This window comes from Myotis daubentonii, chromosome 16 (genome assembly GCF_963259705.1).
Source record: "Myotis daubentonii chromosome 16, mMyoDau2.1, whole genome shotgun sequence".
NCBI lineage: Eukaryota > Metazoa > Chordata > Mammalia > Chiroptera > Vespertilionidae > Myotis > Myotis daubentonii.
The window spans coordinates 39,588,384-39,608,755 of record NC_081855.1 but is presented as its reverse complement, the minus strand read 5'-3'; the positions used below and the strand labels follow the sequence as shown (position 1 = coordinate 39,608,755).

Below are 20,372 nucleotides of genomic sequence, written 5' to 3'. Positions count from 1 at the left end.
GGAACCAGTTCAGCCTCTAGCCAGCTGTTGATTTGCAGGAGTAGCTGAGCCCTGGATCTCTCCTGCAGATGGCTTCCTTACATTGAGAGGTTTTTAAACATGCTGCTTTGGCTTGTTAGTGCAGACGATATAATTCAAATGTAGAGCCCAGATCATCTCTGTATAGCAAAGAGAAGTAAGGGAGATGTAAGAAAACAGGTACAGTTATTGCCTGGGGAATGTTCTGTATTTACCAAATTCTAGAAGAAATTTTAGAAAACTTGACTTTTCCTAAAACAGAACAAGAAGTATCCAGCTGTCTCTGTCATGTCTGTTTTCTCTATCAAAAATATGGTATTTATTTTAAAGGAGAATAATAAACAGCAGTAAGAGGGAAATTTGTTATAAATAGAATATCTGGATTTCCAGGAATAAGTACCAAAAAGATTAATGTGGACCTTCCCCCCACCTCGTATGACAAACACAGGATGAAATATAACAATATAAAGCAGAGTTCCAAACAAAGAAAGGGAAATCCTCAGGTACGAGAAATAAAGAGGAAACTCAAACCAGAACGGAAAGCAGATGAGTGAATGCTAAGGAAGCCGGAGGCAGTCAGAACTAAGTGAGGCCTGACATCTGAGAGGTGCCACACCCATAGGGGACAGATATATGGCCTTGGCTTATGCAAATGGGAGGTGGAACTGAGACTTGTGCATAAAAATAATTTTTGAGCCCGGGTGATGTGATTCAGTGATTGAGCAGTGACCTATGAACCAGGAGGTCACAGTTCCATTCCCAGTCTGGGCACATGCCCAGGTTTTGGGCTTGATCCCCAGTTTGGGGTATGCAGGAGGCAGCCAATCAACAAGTCTCTCTTCATTGATGTTTCTATCTCCCTCTCCCTTCCTCTCTGAAATCAATAAAAAATATTTTTTAAATTATTTTTTACAATAAAAGACAGAGAGGTTACAGGGACTCATACTGAAAGAACTACTAAAGGATGTACTTGAAATAAAAGGAACTTGAATCCAAGAAGGAAGAGGGGAGGGTCTAGAAGTAATAATCAACAAGAAGCTGGTAAACATCTGGGCAAATCTGAATGAGCATAGAATGTTTTAAAAATATTAATGATGAATAATTGTGGGTATGTTCATGGAATTTAAATAATAGTCAGTAATAGAAGATGAGAGCATAGTAATTATAGTAAAAACACTCTTAAGTTGCAAATCTTATTTAGGAAGAAGAGGGAAATGTTGATTCGTTTAAACTTTTGAAAGGCAAGTGTGCATATTCAAAATGTAAAGGTGGAAAGACCACTAGGCAGTGCACCAAGGAAGCATAACAAAATGCGGAGACAAAGAAACAGGACAAAATTGTCAATGGAAGAAATAGAGTTCAGAACCACACTTTTAAGGTCTCTCAAGAACTGTTTAGAAGCTGCCGATAAACTTAATGAGATCTACACGAAAACTAATAAGACCCTCGATCTTATATTGGGGAACCAACTAGAAATTAAGCACACACGGACTGAAATAACGAATATTATACAGACGCCCGACAGCAGACCAGAGGAGCGCAAGAATCAAGTCAATGATTTGAAATGCGAGGAAGCAAAAAACATCCAACGGGAAAAGCAAAATGAAAAAAGAATCCAAAAATGCGAGGATAGTGTAAGGAGCCTCTGGGACAGCTTCAAGCGTACCAACATCAGAATTATAGGGGTGCCAGAAGATGAGAGAGAGCAAGATATTGAAAACCTATTTGAAGAAATAATGACAGAAAACTTCCCCCACCTGGTGAAAGAAATGGACTTACAGGTCCAAGAAGCGCGGAGAACCCCAAACAAAAGGAATCCAAAGAGGACCACACCAAGACACATCATCATTAAAATGCCAAGAGCAAAAGATAAAGAGAGAATCTTAAAAACAGCAAGAGAAAGAAACTCAGTTACCTACAAGGGAATACCCATACAACTGTCAGCTGATTTCTCAACAGAAACTTTGCAGGCCAGAAGGGAGTGGTAAGAAATATTCAAAGTGATGAATACCAAGAACCTACAACCAAGATTACTTTATCCAGCAAAGCTATCATTCAGAATTGAAGGTCAGATAAAGAGCTTCACAGATAAGGAAAAGCTAAAGGAGTTCATCACCACCAAACCAGGATTATATGAAATGCTGAAAGGTATCCTTTAAGAAGAGGAAGAGGAAGAAAAAGGTAAAGATACAAATTATGAACAACAAATATGCATCTATCAACAAGTGAATCTAAGAATCAAGTGAATAAATAATCTGATGAACAGAATGAACTGTTGATTATAATAGAATCAGGGACATAGAAAGGGAATGGACTGACTATTCTTGGGGGGGAAAGGGGTGTGGGAGATGTGGGAAGAGACTGGACAAAAATCGTGCACCTATGGATGAGGACAGTGGGTGGGGAGTGAGGGCGGAGGGTGGGGCGGGAACTGGGAGGAGGGGAGTTATGGGGGGGAAAAAAAAAGGAACAAATGTAATAATCTGAACAATAAAGATTTAACTAAAAAAAAAAAAAAATGTAAAGGTGACCTCTGAAGGAGCAGGTATATACTTGTAAGTATTTAACTTCCAAAAGAAAACTTGATCAATTCAAGAGAAGGCAGAGGAAGAACAAAGAGAAACCTGCAAAAAGCATAACTAGAAAACAAATTTTGATGATAAGATAAATCAAAATACATCAGTGGGCACAATAAAGGTATGTGAACTAAATCCTAAACCTCAACCTAGAGCAACAAATATATGGCAACACTGACAAAATCATAAGTAGCCTAAAGTTATAGTGGGGGATTTTAACATAATATCAGTTTAACAGACTGAGACACAGAGAGAATATAAACAACAGAATGGCAAGCTTGATCCAGTGGACATTACTACTTCCTGGAACCAGTATGCTTTTCAAACACACATGAAAATGTACAAAACCTGACTACAAACCAGGCCAGAAATCTATCTCAACAAATACCAGAAAATCACTATCATGGAGATCCTCTGGGCTGATTACAAAAGTAAATTGATAACAACAACAAAGGGTTTTTTTCATCAATTATTAGAAAATGTAAGCATTCCCAAATAATTCATGGGTTGAAAACATCAGATACCCACCTTCCCGACCACCTTTGCAGCAAGGGGAGGCCAAACCACCTAGTTCCAGCCAATGAAATACCAGATGTTCAAGAGAGACATGACATGCTTCTGGGGAAGGGGATGAAATGGATGGTGACAGCTGGGAAGGCAGTGAGTAGTACCTACCACATGAACCTTAACATCAAAGCTGAACAGTATCAGTACAAAAAGGACACTTACAGACCCATCTCAGTGAAGACATGAATATCCTATATAAACCATGAGCAAATCAGATACCTCAGAATGTAATAACAACAATAAATCATGACTTAAATAAAATTTATCCTTGACTGTTAACATCAATATGAGAATTCAGCAAGATTTTTTGGGTATAAAATCCACATCAGAAATCACTAGCATTATTATTATACAGCAGGAACAATAAATGGGAAACAATGACTTTTTAAAATTCTACTTATAATGGAAAAAGAAAGCTAAAGGTACCCAGTAACAAATCCACAAGATATAGAAAAACTTTTTGGAAAAAATATGAAATGTTAGCAGAGGACATTTTAAAACTCCAGACAAAAGGTAGCATTCATTCATGAGCGGGAAATGCTGTATTGTAAAGTTGCTGTCAGTTCCCAAATCAATCATACATTTAATGCAAATGTAATTAAAATGGCAACAAGGTTGTTTTTAAAATAGAATTAGACAATATAATCCTAAAAGTCCTAATTACTGTAGCTTTATAAAGAGCCTTGATATCTGGTAGGGCAAGTCCCTCCTAGTTATTCTACTTTTCTAAAATTGTTCATATAAATTTCAGAATTAGAAACCAAAGTGGCATGAAAAATGACTGAAGAAACCAAGAACGTTTAACCTAGAAAACCTAGATAATGGATAAAACTGGATAATGGTGTAGTCAGGGGGGAAAGAATTAGGCCTGTGTATTCTATAAGACCCCAGGAGGGCTGATTGGACAAAGACCAATGGGTGAGAATGCCAGGGAGAAATCTCAGGCATGCTCACCCATTTAGGGACGAAATAGCAGTAGGCAAGCCATGGGAGAGGGCAGTAGGGTGCCTCGTGGTCAGTTATGCTGTCACAGCGGGGTCCTGAGAATGAGCGGAACCCAGTCTTCAGGCTGTCCCTGAGCAGATTCAAACATCAAATAGGCGGTTAAACTGGACAGCCTTTCAGGTCCTTTTCAACCTGAATTTTCTATGCTCAAAGCAAGTTTCAGACATTATCCTGACTCTCCTCCAGCATACATAAATGAGGAACCAAGAACTTACAGTTCCCTTTGTACAAATATAAACTAGATCCATCCTTTTATCATTTAAAAGGTTCTGGGCATGTATGGAAGAGCATGCATCAGGTATTTTTAGGAGCAGGTAGATTATGGTTTAGAAAGAAAGAGAAAAATTGATGAGTGACATAACCATAAAATAACAAATAGTTCTATAATCATAAAAGAAAATCAACCCATTACTTTGTGGCTACAAACTTGAGTTAACCCACCTCAAGTTGACCCATGTCCTCCAGTGCCCATTTAATAATGTACACAGAAATATCATTGTCCTCTGGACCTGAATTCATGAGGTGGCAAAATAAGCCAAATCTCATTCAGAAGTTGCTTCTTAAATTTATTATCCAAAGCAACTACTGGAGATACTAGAAATACTCAAAGCCTGTGTAGTCAGGACCTACTCTCTGAGTCTGTCTTGAGTAGAAAGGACATTTCAGGGAAGGATGTTAGTGGCCCACAGAATTATCCGGAGGCTTGAGACTGGGTAGCTCCCAGGGGCCAAGGGCAGCATTGATGAGAACCACCTTTAAGGAGAGTAAGACTGTTTCATTCTGTCATCACCCCCACACGCTGCCATGCCAAGGTCCAAATTGTCCCTTTTTTCTTTTTATCACTTGTCCCAAAATTCTAAAATAAGTATCCCATTGAGCTCCCAGTCCAAGCCTGAGTCCCCCTGAGTGGGAAGAGGAACTTCCAGCTGGTTTGCAAAGCACTGCAACGTTACATATTCTCACCAGCAGCCCATGAGGGTCCCGATTTCTCTACACCAAGCATGTCAAACTCAAAGGCTAACACGGGCCAAATACACAAGGTTTAAGTTTATGTGGACCGCAAAAAAACAAAAGCTTGAATTTTCATAGAAACATAGGTTTATTTTGATAGAGACATGCTGAATACAAGGGCTGAAATAAACGAGTAATCGTTAACATAAAATAATAGAACATTTTAATAAAAATTAATATTTTTCTTGAACATTAACTTACCAGACACTGAATAACTGCACAAATTAATAAGTGTAACGCAAAGAAACCTATTTGTCTAGTTCTCCGAAAGTGAAATATTTCCTGTTGCACACACCAAACAAGTCAGTCCAAGACTAATGACATGGCAATCGGCTGCTAAAATATTCGCGGCTAGTATTAATGGAGAGAAATGGTGTGTCTGCGCATAAGGCGCATAAGGGAAATGAATGCAACACAATGATAGTAATCAGTCATTAGCGAATGGTGTAGTTCGTTATTAATAATTATAACAGGATATTGTAAAAATTAAGTTATGAAATTTTTATTAAAACATTTCTTATATACCGTTATGTTGACTGGGCCACAAAAATATTCGTTGCGGGCCGCGAGTTTGACATGCCTGCTCTACACGATCAGCAACATTTATTATTGTCTGTCTTTTTGGTTATAGCGATCCTAGTGGGTGTGAAGTTATATTTCGCGGTTTTGATGGGCATTCATGTCCCTAATGCTTTTCATGTGCTCATCAGCCATTTGTATTTCTTCTTTGGAAAAATGCCTATTGAAGTCCTGTGTCCTTTTTAATTTGGTAAGATGTCTTTTATAAGGGCCTTTTATCCCTTTATTACTTGCTTTCATCTCCCAGGGTTGCTCTAGCCTCTGGCCCTTCCTATAACATCTAATACACTGTTGGGTGCACAGTACATTTTGGCGGTTGCCTAATACATTTAGGACATCACATTAGTGCTGATACATTAGTGCATTTGGTGGTTGTCCTTAGATCCAGTTTAGTTAACCAAATAACTTGTCTTAAAAAATCCTGGCATCCAGGGAAAGGAGGCAAGATACTCATTAAACTCTGGAATAGGGATTCTAAATCAAACCTGTAGCCCAGAATCACGTGAGGTGATTCTTTTATCCCTTTTTATTTCCTTTTCATATTTAGCACCTCTCCAATCCCTTCCCATTGAGGAGTGGGAATCGGTGGGGGTGGGGAGCCTTGGAGGAAAGATGAAGCCTATTTTAGGCTTGTTTTTCAGTCATGAAGTGACATGTTCTTCCCCACCACGGCTGCTGGATTAATTAGGCTATGCTGGCAGCTGCCAGTCAGGGAGGGTTGCCAGCTTCCAACAGTGAGTCCGCCTAATGCCTCAATCAGTTTGCAGAGAGAATGTTTCTCTTGCTATGTGGCTCCTACCTTCCAGGGCAACCTCTTCTGGACTCAAGCAGCTCTGGGTAGGAGAAGGTACAGCTTCCATAAGCCATGAATCCTGTTTAACTGGACAAGCAAAGCCACCAGCTGGTGGCTCTACCTATGAGCTCATCGGTAGAGCTTTGTTGCCATGGCTTGGGTCTGTCTTTCACATTTCCTCTTCCTGTTCTCCCAGATCTTCCCCAGAGTAAGAGCCCAGTGCCCCGAGCTCATGTGCCTTTGGGGGGCCCACCACCTCGGCAACAGGTCATAGAAAAGTGTCAGAGCCAGAGATTCTGACCTCAGAGCTTATATCCATGCTATTTGTAAAGGCTCTTCATGGTCATTATTTGGCTTTTGTATATCCAGATGCAATCTTCATTCATTCAGAAAATATTTATTGAGCATCTGCTATGTGTCACGTGCCAAGGCCCCATTCTAGGCCAGGACAGGCAGCTCTGAGCAGAACAAAGCCCTCTGCCCTGGTGGGGCTAGCATGTAGTCACAGTATCTAAAGTCGCTGCATACCTTGGAATACTTAATCTTCTATATAAATATATATTTAATATGCTTTTAGATAAATTATTCAATTAATAATATTAAATATATATATATACTGGGACAAATAGAGCATGTAAGGGACTTCTTTCAGGCATACTTTTTAGTGCTTACTATTCTGTTCTGTCCCCACCTCAATTCTTAAGAACATGCCAGGCATTCACACAATGACGGAGCCCTCAGCTACTCTCATGGGAAATCACAAAAACAATGTTTAGCTAATTATTAGGATCTTAGTGTCCAGTTCAGTGGTCTCCCATCTTCGTTCCTTTTAAAAAAATATAGATGTTTTTATTGATTTTGTTAGAGAGGAAGGAAGAAGGAGAGAGAGATAGAAACATCGATGATAAGAGAGAAACATCAATTGGCTGCCTTCTGTACACCCTACTGGGGATCAAGCCCACAATCTGGGCATGTGCCCTGATCGGGAATCAAACCAGCGACCTCTTGGTGCATGGGATGATGCTCAACCAAATGAGCCACTCCAGCCTGGCCATCTTTGTTCCATGATGGCTAATGTTGACACATGTGGACTGCTCCTCTGGGTTCCCCACAGCATGCTGGCCACGTGTCCCTCACACTGTCCAAGCAAGGCCCTCCTAAGAACCTGCGCCAGACAGGCCTCTTCCCGGAATCCCCGCATAAAGTGTCCCCCTTTCATTTGGGAGAGCGGTGTTGGTATGCAGGAACTTCTTGTGAGGGAAGCCGGCAGCCCCGCCTCTTGCAGGTGATGGCTCCAGTCTGGAAACTGCTCATCTCTCTGCTGCCATAGGAAGAATTACATTACTAGCAGAACTAAAAGACCAGCCAGAAAAACCATTAGGAAGAGTACAGCAGCTGCAGAAGAAGTGTAGAGACCTCAGAAATTACTGTCTGTGGAACTGGATAGGAATAATTGATTATTACCCAAAAATTGTCAAATGGACCAGTGGGAAATGAGGACACAAAGGCAACTAAGTCCTTTTATTTTTTTAAATGTGTTTTTATTGATTTCAGAGAAAGAAAGGGAGAGGGGGAGAGAGAGAGAGAGATAATAACATCAATGATGAGAGAAAATCATCAACCAGCTGCCTCCTACACGCTCCCTACTGGGGATCGAATCCAGGCCCTGGGAATCGACCATGACCTCCTGGTTCATGGGTCGACGCTCAGCCATTGAGACATACCCGCCAGGACAGCAGCTAAGTCCTTTTAAAGTCATTTAGGTGAGCTGCAGTCAGCACTGACAGGGGCAGGGTTCTCCAGGTGCGCGCTGCCGGGAACATCCTGAGCGAAGCACTGTTTCGTGAACTCGGGAAGCCTGTCTTTCTGCTGGGAATGTTGACTTCCAAAATTTCCAGTTAAGACCGTTGTAAATCTGGTCCCTGTTGAGAAAATTAGATTAGACTCCACTTAGATCACATTTGGCCTAATGATGTTTCGTACCTCCCGGGGCCCAATAGTCCCCAATGTGCATTAATTGTGAAGTGAGATTATATGTCCTGAGGAAACGCGGTGATAATCTGGATTATAAAGTACCAGAAGCTTCTAATGGAGTGGGATGTTTATGTTTCCGTTTCATAAATTCTTTACGAAGGAGGTAAACACTTTTAACCTGAGTGTTCGGATTATGCCTGCCTGTGGGGCCTTCTTCTCGGGTCAGTTGTGATTCAGGGAAACCTGGAGAATGTATGAAGGCTGCAGTGACTACATTCACTTAGGTCCAGGCTGGGTTTCTCAGCCTTGGCACTGTTCGTGTTGGGGCCGGATAGTTCCTTGTTGTGGGCACTGTTCTGTGCATTGTAGGATATTGGGCAGCATCCTGGGCCTCTAGACAGCAGCAGCGGCCCTCCACCCACCCCTCCCAGGCGTGATCACCAGAAATGTTTCCAGACTTTATCAAATGTCTCCCCCCACCCCCAGGGGGGCTGCAAAATCCCAACCCCCACCTGCCACTGAGAATTGCTGCTTTAGGATGACCTATCAGCCATCCCGGTTTGCCCAGGACTGAGGAATTTAGCCTGTGGGACTTCCAGCGCTAAAAGCAGGGCAGTCCATGCAAACCGGGAAGAGTTGGTCACCCAGCTGTGTCGCTGGTGCGTTCTACATCATCCTAAAGTTTCAAAGTAAGAAACCAAACGTGTTGAAAAGTCTGTGTTCCACAAAGGCCTGGGGGGAACTGGGTATCATTTCACAGCAGCATGCTTTGCATTATGGTAAAGGCTTCAGGGACAAATGCCCATCTTTTCCCTCAGTGTCTCTACACCTGGGTCGGGGTGAGAGGGGCCACGGGGAGCTTCGGTCCTGGCCAGCGGCCCAGGAGGACATGCTTGGAACCATGCCGCCTTTCTGGGAAGAGAGGTTCTTGTTTGACACCTAGTCGTGCGCTTGAATGACAGACGTCTCCTTAGAACTGTAGGCGGTGTGACAGGATACATCGTGAAAGTGACAGCAACAGTGGGGACTAATTTAATTCCATTTTTGCTTGCAGCCCTGATAAATCATTACTGCAGGGAAAACTAAATTTTACTTTCTCAGACCAGAATGATCTGAATAATGATGTGCTCTGGGGAAATTGGGGTCTGAGAGAAGGTCTGTTCATGGGCTTAAAAATATTTAAACTGAAGTATTAGGGAACTCGTCACAGAAGCCTCCTGCGCCTGGCCCGGTAAATGACTCGCACCAGAAGGGCCTCCCTCCCACACTAATTAGAACAGTCGCATAAAATCATACCAACCATCTTGGCTGAAGGATTGTGTTTTTTAGGGTGTCTCACTGGAAAAGGTAACTGACTATAGGGCTGTGTACCCTGCAAGAGCTGGTGAATGAATCAGCTAAAAATAAGGACCCTGGACTCTAGAGTCCTGACCATTTACACAAATGGGAACAGTCTCCATGTGAATGGAAAATCGCCAGTGTCTTTCATGTTCCTTCCAGAAAATGATTGCTGCTTAGGAATGTGCTTATGCTGGGAGGCTTATTAAATGATACAGGGAATGAATTGTGGAGGAAGGGGACTTGGGTCTCAGAGGGGCATGCCTGAGGAGCCTAGTGGATCTGGGGAGGGGTGCAGTGTAGATGGATCACCGCTCCCAAGGAAGACAGTGAATAGGGGAGCCCCAGTGCTGGTAGGGAGTCATAGGTGCTTTGTCTAAGCTAAACAATGCCTCGCCTACTTTGGGGACACCCTGCAATCCTCTTGCCTGTGAGTAGAACCCACCCTCCCTATACTAATTGCCATATCACTCTGGAATTGGGGGCAAAGAGGAGGGAACACAGGGGAAGTTTTGCTTATGACCCACACAGGACATCAGCCCCAGTGTGCTCCCACTTTAAGGACTGAAAGAATAAATCACAGGCAGAAGCTATAAAAACGCCTGTCGGGAGGCAGCCTTCCTTTTGAGCGGTGTGAGTGTAAGGTAAATGAGCAGTTACCGCAGAGATGATTTCCTAGGAGTGAGGCGTTCTGCATTAGAGCAGCAAGAAGGATGGTTATGTGAATTCCAAAGCTGCTCCGGCTCTCTCTCCACGGCCCACCTGAAGCAGTGGGCTTCGTCACCGTCACCTGGCTCAGGGGAGCGTTCTTCTCCCCTTTGTTTTAACCCTGAGAAATGGCCCAGAGCTTTGGGTTAGATCCAACCAGCCAACCATTGAAAATACACATTTGTCTTTTAAAGAGCAAGTCCTGGATACTGTCAGAAACAGGAGGAACAATCGGAGAAGACATTCAAGGTGCACAGTATTTTACTGGCCCTGCTTGTCATTGAATTCCACGTCCGGAGGGATTAGGGATTTGGGATTCTGGAAGCGTGATTCCCTCCCCGCCCCCTTTCCCAGCTCTATCAGCTTGGAATTTAAAACTGCCTCGTGGTGTTCTCTATCGCCAACATGCAGCCCCGAGGAGCTGCGCGCCTGCATCACCTCGCTGGTCGGATGTACTGCTAGACGTCGGCGTCCCAGGCCCCAGCTGTAGGCACCAGAATAGGAGAGACAGGAAACCCCAGGGTGTACTGCTGAGGGGAAATAAAATCGTGCCGGCATATTTAAGGAATATAGAATACTGTATATTTAAATTCAATATTTAAGGAATTCTCTAGGCCTGTCCTTTGCTGTGGAATTTGCCTCTGAAGGGAAACAAAACTTAATTAGCCCTTGGTTTACAAAAGGTGTTGGGACCTGTGCGCTTGGGTTTTCTCTGTTTAGCTCCAGAGGCACGGCTCTGTCATATTTGTTTTGTAAGGCTGCAGCAGCAAATTGCCAAAACTGGGTGGCTGGAAACAATACAAATGTATCCTCTCACTTTTCTGGAAGCCACGAGTCTAAAGCCCAGGCATCAGCAGGGCTGGTTCCTTCTCCATCAGCAAGGCTCTGAGGGAGAATCTGTTTCCTGCCTCTCTTCTGACTTGGGGGATGTGCGGCCGTCCTTGGCTTGTAGCTGCGTCCCTCCCAACAGTCTCCACCTCCGTCTTCACATGGCCTTCTCAAACCTAGGGAGACTTCGTCTTGCAAAAACTCTATTTTCAAATCAGGTTAAATTCACAGGTCAGGAGGTGGATACGTCCTTGAGGGGAGACCAGTCAACCCTATAGTCTGAAGGGGTTAGATTATGTTTCTCTTCGCATCTCTGAAGTTGCTACTCTCTGTTGCTTTAATCCACTTTCAAAAAACATGGCTCATTCGGATTGTTAAGCTGACATCTGGCTTTAACATTTGCCGCCTCCCTCCGCCCCCCACGCCCCCCATATTGTCGTTTAAACATACCTTCATACTACTTCTCCCGCCCTATCACTCCTAGTAGACAAAGACCAGGCTGGCCGAACACTTTAAACATAGCACCTTCCAGCCACTGAATTCCCATGTCCTTGTAAATCAGATCTAAGAGGACAGGCTTCCAGTCCTATGAGGTACCCCACACCGGGCTGTAACCTTCTGCCTTCACACATTTGAGGAGCAGGTGAATAGGCACAGAAAACCACAAACTGTGGGAAGAACCAGAGGGATGGGAAGGGTGGCTGCGGAGAGAAGGGCTGCCTCAGGACTCCTCCGCTCTCTAGCAGTCAATTCATCCAGAAAGACAGGGCAGCATAGCAAGGCACTGTCAGACTCTGATGATCTTTTCTTTTTATTTCTTTCTTTCCTCTTAGCAAACTGCCTAGTTGGGCCAGAGCTGTTGTTCCCAAAATATTTTATGTTACAGAGAAGGCTTGGAACTATTATCCCTACACAATTACAGGTAAGTCCTTTGTGCAGCCGGTACGTTACATGTAGCACTAAGACATCACATGGTCAGATTTCACTGATTTCGAGTTTGTTATCCCAGCAGAGACGTGGGAGACGCGTACTGTACCGTCCTTTCAAGTCTTCGCTTTTCCTAGAAGGGATGGGGGTGTTAAGCTAAGCCATTTCACTTGCCTTCTTAAAGTGATTTCTCAAGTAATTTTGGGGTGTGGCTTATTTTGACTTGTTTTACAGCACCCCCTATCCCACCCCCCAAAGAACACCTTGGCTATAATTTATGTAAAAGAGTCTGTCAGGTCTCTCTGTCCTAAACTACAGTATAGGACATAGTTATGCTGATACTGAACTAGAAACTGTGGCCAGAAAATTTAGAAGGTTTTGTTCCTGCCCTCAAACACATGAAAATTCAAGGTCCCACTTCAATATCATCATAACAAGCTCTTCTTATTTGTTCTGAGAGCTGCTTTTCCACTTAAAAGATTGCCTGTGTGGTTAATGAATTGCTCTACTGGCATTATTAGTCTTTAATTTTGCTTTTATAATCCCAACTCTTTGGTTTTTAATTAGCCACAAACCCGTAGGCTAATTGAATTGTCTAACAGTCCTTATCAGACCAACCACCAAAGTACCATATGAAAGAATTTCAAGAGCAAACATGAAGCATTTAATATTTATAAAAGTTTAATTTTGGAAGGTTTCTTTACCACATTTTTAATAATTATAATGCACTAGTATATGTTAGTTCTGTGGTTTTCTATTGCATATAAGTGTGGTCTAAATCATTTTTTTTCTCTTTTTCTTTTTTTCCCCTTTTTTCCAAATGAACATCTGGGACCAGAATACACAGTAAGTTTTATTTAATCATTTTGAAATATTCAGCATATGATCAGTAGATTAATTGGGACTGGCCTTGTATTTCTCATCTTACCAATTTAATAAAAATATAGAGGAATAATTCAGAATCAGAAATATTTAAATGTTGGCTATTACATAGTTATATATAATGCAACAACCTGACTGTTTTCATTTGTTCCAGAATATGAATGTTAATTTAAAATGCCTTGAGAGTTACTTTGCATAATTAACTTTGCTTGCATTTTTAAATAGCTTGGCTGTTCTACTTGTGATAGTTCACTATAACAGAACAGCTTCTAGAAACATGGTATTAAAGAAATGATGCTTGTTATCAATGGAAGGTAGGGTTTATACCTAAAGGGGGTGGCCTTATCCCTTACAGGAGAACCTTGAAACTAGAAAGACGTACATTCAAACTATTTTACTCAGAGCTCTGGATTGGACCGTCTGAGTGGCTTGATAAAAACCATTTAATTTCTTCTTGTTCTAAGAGCCTCTGGAGTCATTATTTCCATTTTTAAAAAAGGACCCTATAACACATTGTATTGTGGTATTTTCATTGTATCATTTCCCCAGCGGCCAACGGGTCAGACTGTCATAACAAGAAAATGGTAGTAAAAAAAAAAAAAAAAAAAAAAAGAAAGAAAAGAAAAGAAAATGGTTAACTGAACTGTGATGGAGTTGAGTTTTTGGTCTTTTGTGGGGGTTTTTGTTAATTCTCCCCCGAAGGTATTTTTTCCATTGATTTTTTTTAAAGGGAGGGAAGGAGAGAGAGAGAGAGAGAGAGAGAGAGAGAGAGAGAGAGAGATATTGAGAGATTAGTTGTCTCACACACACACTCCCTGACCAGAGATGGGGATTAAACCTGCAACCCAGGTATGGGCACTTGATGTGGGCGGGGTGGCGTTGGGTCTTAGTCTGCTTGAGATGCATAATAAATTCCACAAACTGGGTGGCTTAAACAACAGACCTGTATTTCTCACATCTGGAGGCTGGAAGTTCAAAATCAAGGTATTGGCTGCTTTGGTTTCTGGTGAGGGCCCTCTTCCTGATTTGCCTAAAGCAGTGGTTCTCAACCTTCCTCATGCCGCGACCCTTTAATACAGTTCCTCATGTTGTGGTGACCCCCAATTTCATTGTTACAAATTGAACATAATTAAAGCATAGTGATTAATCACAAAAACAATATGTAATTATATATGTGTTTTCCAATGGTCTTAGGCGACCCCTGTGAAAGGGTCGTTCGACCCCCAAAGGGGTTGCGACCCACAGGTTGAGAACCGCTGGCCTAAAGCCACCTTCTTGCTGTGTCCTTACACAGCAGAGAGAAAAAAATCAAGCTTCCTGTTCTATTGTTATAAGGGCACTAATCCCATCATGAGGGCCCCACTCTCATGACCTCATCACCTCCCATAGACCCTATCTCCAAATATCATCACATTGGGCGTTAGGCGTCAACCTGAATTTGAGAGTGGGCCCACAGTTCTTACATACCATGCTCATTCCAGGCCCAGTAGCTAAGTGATGTCACTGGATCCTGGCCGCCTGGACACATGGAGGCCAGGGCAGGGCAGCTCTGAATGTCAGTTCAAGGTCCACATTTCATTCTCCACAGGGAAGCAACTAATCCACTTTTGTTTTCCATCCCAAATATAGGACAGATTTTCTATCTCACTCCAGTGGCTGGGAGAGTCTGGGCTTCTCTCTCTGGCTGCAGGTGCACTCCTTCCCAGTGACTCCAGCTCAGCTGTGTCCACAGGGTCTGCCCCCAGGATTTACAGCAGATGTTTTCTATTGTCTTCATCTTTTTTCTTGTTTTAAATGCTTTTTCATTGGACTCTTTATCCCCTGATCCTTTAATCCTAAATAGCTCTTCTTGATGTCATTCCACGCTTTATATTTCCTGTCTGTGCCCCAAAGCACAACGTCCCCGATGTCAGACTTCCAATTTGGGTCACCAAGCCCTACCCCTCCCTCAGGGAAGCCAGAGTGGTGTTTCTTTTCATAGGATTAGCCCAGAGCAATGTTTGTCTATTCCTAGGCTCCCCTCGGTCTTATATGTGACTCTCCAGCCTATTACTGAGACCTCATGCTGCCCTCATTTGTGACAAAATCCAGCCACGGGAACTTTTATTTAGGGTCATCATCTAGGGTTTCCACGTGATCACAGTTATAAAGACATTCAAGCTTCATCACGGTGAGTGACTGCATGTGTTTAGGATTATGTGGAAATGTGATTTGCCCAGGAAATGGAAAAATATATCTTTAGCTTGGTTGTAGGAAAAAATCTTAATTATACAATAAACAAAGAACTACACAACGCAATTCTCCAGAGGATAGGCCATCTAAGAGACCTTCAGAACCTGCTGGTCCTTCTGAAGTTTAAAAAGTCACAAAGGAAGGTGCCCGAGGAGCCTGGCTGCCTTCCAGAGCAGCTGACTTTGTTTTTCTCGGGCTAAAAAAAGGCAGCGCTGGAGCATGGACATAGCTCAGCGGCATCGATTCAGCCTCGGTAACAATGGAGGGGGAAGAAACGGATTTTCTTCTCATTTGTAAGAATTTGACAACCTAAGCTATAGTAAGTCGATAGGAGTGACCTAGAATATTATATATATTCTGTTATGATCATCCTATTCCACTAAAACATCCTTTTTTTTTTAAAGCAATTTAGTTGCCTTTCTCTCACCACTTCATTTTCTTTTTTAAAATTTTTGATTGATTTTTAGAGAGAGGGGGAGAGAGAAACATCGCTTTGTTCCACTTATCTATACATCCATGAGTTGATTCTTGCATGTTCCCTGAGAGGGATTGAACCTGCAATCTTGGCATATCGGAATGACATTCTAACTACCGGAGCTACTTGACCAAGGCCCACCAAAACTTCTTTTAATAAGAATTTGCAGGAGAGGTGATGACGCATGGGAAGTCCTTTCTGTTAGAATAGCTGGCCGTTACCCAGGGAGCAAAGGTAGGTGTGGGTTGTCCAGTGCTACCTAGCATTTAAATTATTTAGTTAAAAGAGGTAGAAAAAGTGAATTGTAGTAGACCAGGAAGAAGGAGATGGCTGTTTTTTTAAAATTAATCTTTATTGTTGAAAGTATTACAGGTGACCCATCTTTTTCCCCATTGACCGACCCCTTCTAAGGAAATGACTCTTGAATGAGACCCTCAAACAGTACTGAGCCATGATGAGAGATGGGGCCATTCAGGGTTGGTTTTATTGAGCCTGGAAGAATCAGGGCTGCTCACAGCTAGGGATGGGCCATCAGTCACCCTAGATCAGTGGTCGGCAAACTCATTAGTCAACAAAGCCAAATATCAACAGTACAACGATTGAAATTTCTTTTGAGAGCCAATTTTTTAAAACTTAAACTATATAGGTAGGTACATTGTTATTAACTTAATTAGGGTACTCCTAAGGCTTAGGAAGAGCCACACTCAAGGGGCCAAAGAGCCGCATGTGTCTTGCGAGCAGCAGTTTGCCAACCACGGGTCTAGATGAACTCACGTTATTTTCCCAGGAGTGGCAATCGATTGAGGTATTTTTCTGAAAGCAGCTAGCTGTCATGGACAGAAATTCCACGTGCAATCTTGGCCTCATCAGCTTCCCTGATAATTGGAAGAGGTGATGGGTGCTGATGACCATTACTCTCCAGCCCTCTTTTCCTTCCGCTGAGATCCCGCTAAGGGTTATTACCAAACCAGGAAATAGGCACAAGTCCAGGGAAGATACATTATTACACCAGAACTCTAAGCTTAGTCTTGTCTGGAAGGAAATTAGAGGTCAATTGGTCCATCTCATGACTCTGTCAGCTCAGAGAATGAAGGTCCCTAAGTGTTTCTTCTTTGGGATCATGAAACCAGAGGTTGTGATGGGGGTTAGAAGAATAGGAAGTAACTTTTTTCTCATCAATTCTAGAGGGAGAAGGGAGAGAGAGAAACATCAGTGTGAGAGAGACACATCAATTGGTATGTGCCATGACCAAGAATTGAAACTGTGACCCTTCAGTGCATGAGCAACACTAACCAACTGAGCCACACTGGCCAGGGCGAGTAGGAAATTCAGTTACATCGCAATTAACTGAATATCCAGGGCAGTACCCTAGATCAGTGGTCGGCAAACTCATTAGTCAACAAATGAGTACATAATTTTGTGTGGGGTAAAGGAAAAGTATTCCTTCTTAGAAATGGGAACATATGAGCTGGGACCTGTTAGGGACCAGGCCAAAGAAAGTCCTCCAGTTGGAGACATTGATGAGCAAGATAGCAATTAGGCCAGAAGAGGACCTTCCTAGAGAAGATGGTTGAAGTCAGTGGTGCCATGCATCATGTTATGAAGCTGGTGTCCTAAATGGAGCCAGAATGATCAAGTTCAAAAATCTTCAGAGCTCAAAATAATTTAGATGGAAACAATCTAGTACCATTTATAACAATCATAAAGATGGTGTATAGCCTATTAAGAAAGGAAAACACACTGGGTTATAAAGTTGAACAGATTTTTGGTATTGCAGGACTTCTCAGAGCCTTTAATAGTCTAACATATATTGTGAATCTCCAAAAGGGAGCTGTATCATGAAACATTTGCCACACTTATTTGTCCCTGTGACCTTGGATTTCTCAAAGCCAGTCTTCTAAAACTTAGGGGAACTCCAGAAGCTTCTCTCAGGGTCAGAGCCATGATTTGCTTAGTAACCAGGCCAGTGGATCAGTTATATTTTGGTTAATGTCACTTTTCTCTTACACTTAAGTGGGCTAATATGTCACCTGAGGATTATTGTTACTCAAATGCCAGTTTTTGAAGAACTCCCAACAAATGAAAAATTTTTAAAAGAATTAGAACCTATAAGTTCCTTTTTAAGCCGTCTGATTCTGTTCGATCACAAAGCAAAGACAGCAGCATATTAGGATGACATTGAGCTTATGCATTCTGACTTATTTCAGAAAATGGACTGCTTGTATGGGTGAACCACTTGTAACCTAGCTTATTCACAGATGTGCCTTCGTCCTGTGCAGGACTGGAATTTATTTTCATACCTCAGCACCCCAGTAGATGAGCACCTGGTGAAGCAGGAGCCTTGGAACATCAGTCAGTGTTGTCTGTCCGATTTATCCCATGTCCATTTGCTCTAGCTGTTCCCAGGCTCTTTGTACTTCAAAGAAAATTAATTCAGCCTGGGGGCGGGCGGAGGGGTGGGGCGGATAGGGAGAGAACAGAGAATAGGCTTCTCTATCCTAACATAGCATTTTTAAATTGTTTATATTTTTAAATATCACTCGGAATGACTTTACAAAGGGCAATCATCAGAGAAAAAATATTTGTTTAAAGGAATTTTCCATAGAAGATTTTACCAGAAAATTCTCCTTTCCTTGTTTTCTGTTTTCCACCTAAAAATTGGCTTTCTCTTTCTACAGTTTGTTAATGTCTATGGAGTTGTGTTCAAGTTAGTGAGGTCAGAATAATACAACTGGAAAAATTTCGTGGGGCAGATTGCTATAAAAATAAAATAAAATGCACATAACTATAGTTGTGCTAATATATTAAATTTTAGTGATTAAATAAAGTCATTGCAAAATTGCCCTATATCTTTTGACCTTTCTAATCACTATGATTCTCTGAACTACATGATAGTATATATTTAAGTGAGGAATTTGTCCAGCTGGTTAAAAGGGAGATTCTTATAGTTTTTAACTGAATCTGGAGGTTTCCAAACTGGCCATATGCCAATGTATATTTGGGAAGTCACATCAATTTGTTCCCATCTCTATTATTTACATGCATTTCTTTTTCATTTGATGTGGCCTGCCTGTCTCTTTAAATTCGTGTCCTGCCTTTATTGTGTGTAGCTATCAGTATTCATGAGCATCCTCTGCTTATTGCTGCCTGGACAGGTCCAGCCCTACATTGTATGAGCCTGAACTTAGTTTCTCTGCCTGATTTTCATGGAAGTGGAGGTAGCAAACCGTGTCCCCATTGAGAAAACATACTTTCATTCATGTATTTGCTCCCTCTCCCTCCTGGCCTTGCTTCTCCAGTGGGTGCTGTTACTCATCGTGCCAGAGGATGGGAAGAGGCTCCATCAGTGAACGAACTACTGAATGAACAGAAGCTTCTGTGCAGGGTGCAGGCTGATGAGAAGCAGCCGAGAGGCTGACGTTCATTTCCTCACTGTGGACTGGACTACACGTAGCTGTTTTCCTGCTCTATTTCCATGCTCTGCCTTCCTCTCAACCCACCCACTTCTCTTCCTGGTCCACTACTCTTGGAGACATTTTTCTTCCTGTGCTGCCTATATTTGGGAAAAATTTTCTCTGGCTTATCCTCATCTCTAGTATTAACATGCAATTCCTGTTCTTTGCTTTAAAATTCTTCTACTTTTTAAAACATCTCCACTTGGGTTCCTTTTCTCACTTCTCTGGAACTATGTTCTTTGCCATTTTTTTCCAACTACCCTGTCACTATTTACTACCCACGTTATCTGTGGGTAAAGTCATATATGGCCCCCGGAACCCAGAACAGTAAAGGAAACCCAAATATCTCCTGTTATTTCCTTTGCATTTTTTCCCGTATGATGACCGAGATTCTGAGTAGATGGGAGACAGACAGACAGACACCTTATTGAAATCATTATGTGTATTAAAGATATTCCCTGCGCAAAAGAGAAGTTTTATATATGTTACCTTATAACTATAGGGCCAATTTTCTATCAAACTGGAAGGATAGCCCGTCCAGCATGGCTCAGGAGGTCATGGTTCGATTCCCGGTCATGGCACATGCCCAGGTTGCGGGCTCAATCCCCAGTGTAGGGTGTACATAAGGCAGCCGATTGATGATTCTTTCTTATCATTGATGTTTCTCTCTCTCCCTTCCTCTCTGAAATCAACAAAACTATATTTTAAAAAAATAAAATAAAATGGAAGGATAAAAATTTCCTGATGAAGAATAAATTTAAAGATACTTTAAGATCTAGGTGTCTACCAACTGCCTCTATATATAGACTCACCACCGACCATCCTCTGTTTTACAAACAGCACAGCCCGGATTTATTATTATTCCTAGATAATAATAAACCCTACACTCCAGGCCTGACTTCCCTATTCCCATGGAGCATTCTCACTAACTCTTGTTAGTGAGATATGGAACATTTGCAGATCCAGTTTTATTAATGATCCCATCTCAAACTGAAATTCCCTGG

General features: G+C 42.2%; 1 protein-coding gene across 1 annotated transcript in view; it reads left to right on the top strand.

Moving 5' to 3' along the window:
- Nucleotides 1-20,372, top strand: part of PITPNC1 (phosphatidylinositol transfer protein cytoplasmic 1) — a 212,696-nt gene that overhangs the window by 110,730 nt on the left and 81,594 nt on the right. The window contains exons 3-4 of the mRNA XM_059670032.1: nt 12,231-12,319; nt 13,163-13,170. Of these exons, the coding sequence (XP_059526015.1) occupies nt 12,231-12,319; nt 13,163-13,170 (97 nt within the window). The remainder of the gene's footprint in view (nt 1-12,230; nt 12,320-13,162; nt 13,171-20,372) is intronic.